We start from the raw sequence: 6,396 nt of genomic DNA on the forward strand, positions 1-6,396 counted from the left end.
CTGAACATCACAGACATGGGTTCCTTTGGTGTGAACACACACACTCAGGCATAGGTACAAACACATGCGAACCTGTGTACCCACATGCACACACGCAATCCCAGTGATGTTACAGAAGTATTGCTCAAACCTGCAAGTTAAGGACAAAGAAAGGAAGCCTGAGAAACTCTCCCTGCCCCCAGGTGCCTGAGGAGCTATGGAGATCACGACCCTGAGAATCATGGCTGAGATCCTAGAATGGAGAGAGACCCTGGGGGAAGCAGAGGAAATCAGAAGGAAAAATGCATTGTGGAATCTTGGCAAAGATTTTTGAGTAATAGTGGATTGAACTTAGGGCCTTGATCTAGAAGTCCAGGCCTCCCTCTCTGTCATTTTTCAGATATATATGCCTCTTTTTAGAATAAAATATTAGGGTCTGGGAATGTAGCTTAGTGGTACAGTGCTTGTGTAGCATGCATGAAGCCCTGGGTTTGAATCCTCAGTAACACATACACAGAAAAAGCCAGAAATGGCACTAAGGCTCAAGTGGTAGAGTGCTAGCCTTGAGCACAGACAGGCTCAGGGACAGTGCTCAAGCCCTGAGTTCAAGTCCCAGGACTGGCCTCCAGAAATAAATAAATAAATAAATGGGATTGGGACATTTAAAACTATATTTTTTCATTCTGTGCTCAAGCCTATTTGCTCTTGTCGTTCAGGTTCCCTGCCGTGACCTGACGATCACATGAGCAGAGACCACCCTTGAATGATTTCACAGCTGCATAAAAATCCCCAGGGACAATCACCTTGGTTTTGTTTGTTTCTTTCTTTACCATCAATATAGTTTAAAAGGAAATGAAGAAAGTTAATGATTGGCTTCACCACCTAGGATGATATTAAAGACTCTGCCTCCCCCTCCAGGGTGCCAGTGGCCTGTGACCAAGATCCAGGCACGCAGGGCTCTGCCATGGCTCAGGACTACGTGTGGTACCAGGGCATTCCTTTCCCTATCATGGCATACAACCCTGAATTCATAAAAGCAACCCACGAGACGCTGGTGTTGAAGGACGAGGACATCATCACGGTGGCCTACCCCAAATCAGGTGAGCAGATGGGTCTGCAGCTACATGGGAAAGGCCAGGCCTGTGCCCCACTCCCTCCAGCCTTCTGCGTGGGAATGGTATAGTAGCTCATTATTGAAGATCTGTGGCCCATGTGGTAGAGCGCCAGCCCTGAGCACAACAGTTCAGAGTCAGCACCTAGGCCCTGTTCAAGCTCCAGGATGGCCACTATTAAAAAAAAAAAAAAAAGGTGTTTTTGAGATGCTCCATTTGCTTTAAAATGAGGATGACTTTGAGGTTACCTAGAGAAGAGGCATGATCTCAAATAGAAGAATCATCAGGGGCCATAGTTGGAACTGGAAAACTTGGGGTAAATACAAGGCACTGGCAGGCCAGGGAGCCCAGGGGTTTGTGTGTGAAGGAGCCTGGGGAGTGGGGAGGGAGCACTGAGGGCACACTGCAAGGGAAATGTGCTGAAAACCATAGCCAGAGGGGGCACTGCAGGGATTTCAGGAAGAGCTGACAGGTGCATTAAACCCAAATATCCACAGACAAACGGCTGCACAATCCCAAGCAGGTTGAGAGATCAAAATGGAATATTATTGAGTGTTGAAAACACAGATGACTCAGACCCATGCTCCACTATTTTCAAGACATTTGGCCATTTGAGCACATGAGACAAGGCCATAGTGCAAAAACAAAACAATGTGTATTGCACTCACATACAAGGCTCAGAACTGCCAAAGTGATGGAGGAGATAAGAAGATGGTGGGTGTCAGGGCAGATAGCAAGCAAATCAATACTCAGTTGTCATAGACAGTGAATATTTATAAGATGCCAAAATACTGGCGTTGAGTGAGCTATGATTAAAATAAACTGAACACTTCTTATCCGCATCAGATTGCATGCTTGAGAAAGTTTACATCAGTAAGGTTTATGGTATGTATATTTTACCATTATATAATATATATTATACATTATATATTATGTAGATAATGTTCTATATTCAGACAGAAATGAGTGACCTTCACTTTTCTTTCTGTCCAAGGAACCCATTGGTTGGTTGAAGTTCTCTCTCTGATTCACTCCAAGGGCGATCCCAAGTGGATCCGATCTGCGCCCATGTTTGTTCGCTCCCCATGGATCGAGAATGAAAGTAGATACCATTTCACAATGGAGAAGAAGGAGGGCCCCCCCCTCCTCACCTCCCACCTCCCCATCCAACTCTTCCCCAAGTCTTTCTTCACTTCCAAGGCCAAGGTCAGTGCTCAGTGCTCAATAACTGTTTAATCAATGCCTTTTAAACATAAAACTGTATACATAGTCAGCAGATCTGGCATTCTCCCTCTGTAGTTCACAGAGGATCGAGACTCTCCTTTATGAGGTGAGGGTCCTCAGACCAAACCAGAGTAATAGATGTGGACCATGGCTGCGTAATCCCTGACAGATGAAATGGATGCACTGAAAGACTAACCAAACTGTGTTTTAAGCAGATACCCAGGCCTCATGCAGTCAACCCAGCTAAACAGGGGGCTGAGATTTGAGGTTCAAGATCAGAAGTCAGCCTAGGCAGGAAAGGCTAGGAGATGCTTGAACCACAAAAAAAAACAGCACAAATGGAGCTGTGGTTCAAGTGGTAGAGCACCAGCCCTGAGCACAAAAATGAAGGACAGCACCCAGGCCCTGAGTTCAAGCTCCAGGAATGGCAAATAATAATAATGATGATGATGATAATAAGTGAGATTGTATGATTTCAGTGTCATGTCACCTGGTGTCTGTGGCCTGACTCTGAACGTCCTGCAGTGAATAAACACCTGGTGTTTAGGGCCGGATACACCAGGAGCCTTTGTGCACCAGACAGAGATCCTCATTGCCCTGTCTGCCCACACCAGGCATGATGCAAACACTTCCCAGGTGCAATGCAACCTAGATTTGTTTCTTCCTGTACATCAAAAAATGGATGGGGCTGGAAAGGTGGCTCAGTGGTAAAGTGTTTGCCTTGCATGCATGAGGCCCTGGGTTCGATTCCTCAGCAGCACATAAGCAGAAAAAGCTGGAAGTGGAGCTGTGGCTCAAGTGGTAGGGTGCTAGTCTTGAGCTGAAAAGCTGAGGGACAGTGTCCAGGCCCAGAGTTCAGGCCTTATGACCAACAGCAACAAAAAAAAAAAAGTGTTCATGTGGTGTGAACACTCTGATGCTGTATTATTTCATACCTCCTGCCCCTCGCCTTTAATAGTTTTTATTTTGTTTTGTTTTTGTTCCCCTTCTGGGGCTTGAACTCGGGGCCTAGTTGCTGTCTCAGAGCTTTTGTGCTCAAAGCCGTCACTCTACCACTTTGAGCCACAGCTCCTCTTGCGTTTCAGGTAGTTAACTGGAGACAGGTATTTCTTGGGCTGTTCTACCTGGGCTGACCTGAAATCACAACCCTCAGATCTCAGTCTACTGAGTAGCTGGGATTACAGGCGCAAGCCACTGATGCCCAGATCCTCCCATGATTTTTATACAATGACTTATGAATCTATGGCCAGCAAATGCTAACCAGCATCTGCTCTCCTGTGCTTTATAGATAAATATCCCAGATACATTTAGGAAATGGATTGTCCTTCCATTGCTTTATTCCTAGCAAGGTAAACCAAAAGACCAACAGACATTTTGATATTGGAGCAAAATTTTTTAGAATTTCTCTGAACACCAAGAAATTATGGGAATGTTTCTTGTTTGTTTAATTCTTTTCCTTCTCTCTTGAAGGTGATCTATGTCATCAGAAATCCTAAGGATGTCCTTATATCTGGTTATCATTTCTGGGGTTCTACAAATCTGGCTAAGAAACCAGAGTCACTGCAACAATATTTTGAATGGTTCTTGCAAGGACACGGTGAGTGGGTTGTGAAGAGAGCAGACAAGGATTTAAACATCTTTCAGGACCTCATGTGACCCTCCCCTCCCACCATGTTTTATGTTCAAATCTCACCATCTGTGGGTCCAATGCTTCTTCATCCCAGAACTCACATTGGCTAAAGGCAGCACCAGACTTCTCCCATGATGGAAGGTCCCAAGGTGTTTTGAGCCCCTGGAGCTTCCGTAGCCATGGAGGACCCGCCCCCTCCCAGATGTTGGCTCACAGCTTCTCACTGGCTTCCCACACAGCCCAACTCTACCTTCCCTATATATTTCCATTGTTTTAATTTTCTTTTGCTGTCTGTTTCAGAGTTTCTTGCTTGAAGTTGGGATCGCTCTGTTTCTAGTCATGCAGAAGTTCTGGGTCATTCCTCATGCTTGTAATTTTGTCATTTCTCCAAATTTCTGTCAGGGGTCCATGGCCTGAGTTGGGTATGAAGGGAGAGGGGGGACCCCACATCTGTGCTTTACCTCATCATTTGTTGTCCCAAGCCCTGTGGGTTTATCTTTACAACCAGTAGAGGTTCTTGATGAACTGCTTCTCCTCTACATCTCTTATCACTCAGAACTATGATCCAGGGCTGGTGGCTCACACCTGTAATCACAGCTACACAGGAGCTGAGAGCTGAGGATCGCAATTGGAAGCTCAAGCCAGGCAGGAAGTCCTTGAGGCTTTCATCTCCACTTAGTCATCATAACACAGGAAGTGGAGGTGTGGCTCAAGTGGTAGAGTGGCAGCCTTAAGTATATAAACTCAAGGATGAAGCCCAGGTCCAGAAGTAGCACACAAAAATTAGTTTGACTATGATCTACAAAGTGTGATTCATGAAACTGAGATTCTGAATAGTATTTCACTGTTATTTCACTGTGTCTTACGGTGATTTCAAGTAGAATAAAGCACACTGAGGCCTCTGCAGACTGACCTGCTGGGAGCCATGGGCAGGGATGGGAGGTGCCTCGTGTGCGTGTGTCACAGCTCAGACCTTGCACTCGGACTTGTGCTCAGTTGTGCAAGTGATGGATTTGGGCCAAGCTGGCATGGAAGGCCCTCAGCCTGAGTTCTGTGAGGGCCCCCGGAGCTCTTTGTACCGGTCAGAGGTTTTGGTGTGGCCTTTGGTGACCTGCTTCACATGGGGCAAAGGTTGTGCCACAATAAAAGAAAACTATTTGGGCTGGGAGCCAGTGGCTCACACCTGTCATCCTAGCTATTCAAGAGACTGAGATCTGAGGATCGTGATTCAAAGCCAGCCCAGGCAGCAAAGTCCATGAGACTCTTATCTCCAATAACCCACCAGAAAACTGGAAGTGGCGCTGTGGCTCAAGTGGTAGAGTGCTTGTCTTGAGCTGAAGAGCTGAGGGACAGCAGCCAGGCCCAGAGTTCAAACCCCAGGACTGACAAGAGAAAAAGAAAGAAAATTATTTGGAAAGCTATGCCCTGGCTCCGCAGTGCTCTCTCTTTTGGGCCATAAGGAGATAGGACTTGTCAGTTATACCCTGGTGAAGGTAACAGGGATCAGAGCCATCGGAGCTGAGACCACCATGCAGATCGGAAATGGTGGAGACTTTTCACGCTGTCCCACTGTCCCCCCTGCAGTACCTTACGGGTCATGGTTTGATCACGTCCGAGGCTGGATGTCCATGAGGGAAAAGGAGAACGTGCTGATCCTCAGTTATGAGCAGATGAAAAAGGTAACAATTTTATAAGCACCCCATTCCACCACCCTCCTCACCCCCTTCTACCATCTCCCCTTCTTCTGACTGCCCCTCCTCCAGTTCACACGTGCACATGCATACACACACACATACACACACACACACACACACACACACAGCCATCTCACATTCTCTATCAAGTTTCTACATCATGGTGTGTCATTGTTTCCCCTCATCCTCCTTTTCTTTCTTTTTTGTTTTGAAATGGAGTCTTGAACTCAGTACCTGATGCTTTGCTAGTTGTCTGGTGCTCTACCCACTGAGCCATGACCCCAACTCCCACACTCCACTCATCCTTTTTCCTGCCAGTTTCTTCTGATGTTTTTCCCTTCTCCTGCTCCCTCCTCCTGTGCTGGCCCCTCTCCTATCCCTGTTTTTCTCACATTAGGACCCCAGGAGCATGATAGAGAAGATCTGTGGGTTCCTGGGGAAGGCACTGGAGCCGGGAGAGCTGGACTTGGTCCTGGAGAACAGTTCCTTCCAGGCGATGAAAGAAAACAAGATGTTCAATTTCAATAATGTGAGAGTGGGGTTTGTTCCTGCCGATCTCAAAATCATCAGGAAAGGTATGGAAATGCCCCAGAGAAGAAGGTGCTGGAGTTCAGGAAACAGAAATCTGGTCTCCAACCACAGGCTTCTGGCCAGGGATCAGCCAAGGACAAGTTGACTGTTCATTTTCAGCTTGTGTCAAAAAAAAATAGACTGGAAGTGGAGCTGTGGCTCAAGTGGTAGAGTGCTTGTCTTGAGC

General features: G+C 46.7%; 1 protein-coding gene across 2 annotated transcripts in view; it reads left to right on the forward strand.

Moving 5' to 3' along the window:
- Positions 1-904: 904 nt before the first annotated feature.
- The window catches only part of LOC106000942 (bile salt sulfotransferase-like), a 14,768-nt gene continuing 9,276 nt past the window's right edge, over positions 905-6,396 (forward strand). For both annotated transcript variants that reach the window (XM_013036155.1, XM_013036156.1), the window contains exons 1-5: positions 905-1,079; positions 2,086-2,297; positions 3,786-3,912; positions 5,530-5,624; positions 6,037-6,214. In XM_013036155.1, the coding sequence (XP_012891609.1) occupies positions 944-1,079; positions 2,086-2,297; positions 3,786-3,912; positions 5,530-5,624; positions 6,037-6,214 (748 nt within the window). In that variant the 5' untranslated portion in view covers positions 905-943. The remainder of the gene's footprint in view (positions 1,080-2,085; positions 2,298-3,785; positions 3,913-5,529; positions 5,625-6,036; positions 6,215-6,396) is intronic.

This window comes from Dipodomys ordii, unplaced genomic scaffold (assembly GCF_000151885.1).
Source record: "Dipodomys ordii isolate 6190 unplaced genomic scaffold, Dord_2.0 Scaffold250, whole genome shotgun sequence".
NCBI lineage: Eukaryota > Metazoa > Chordata > Mammalia > Rodentia > Heteromyidae > Dipodomys > Dipodomys ordii.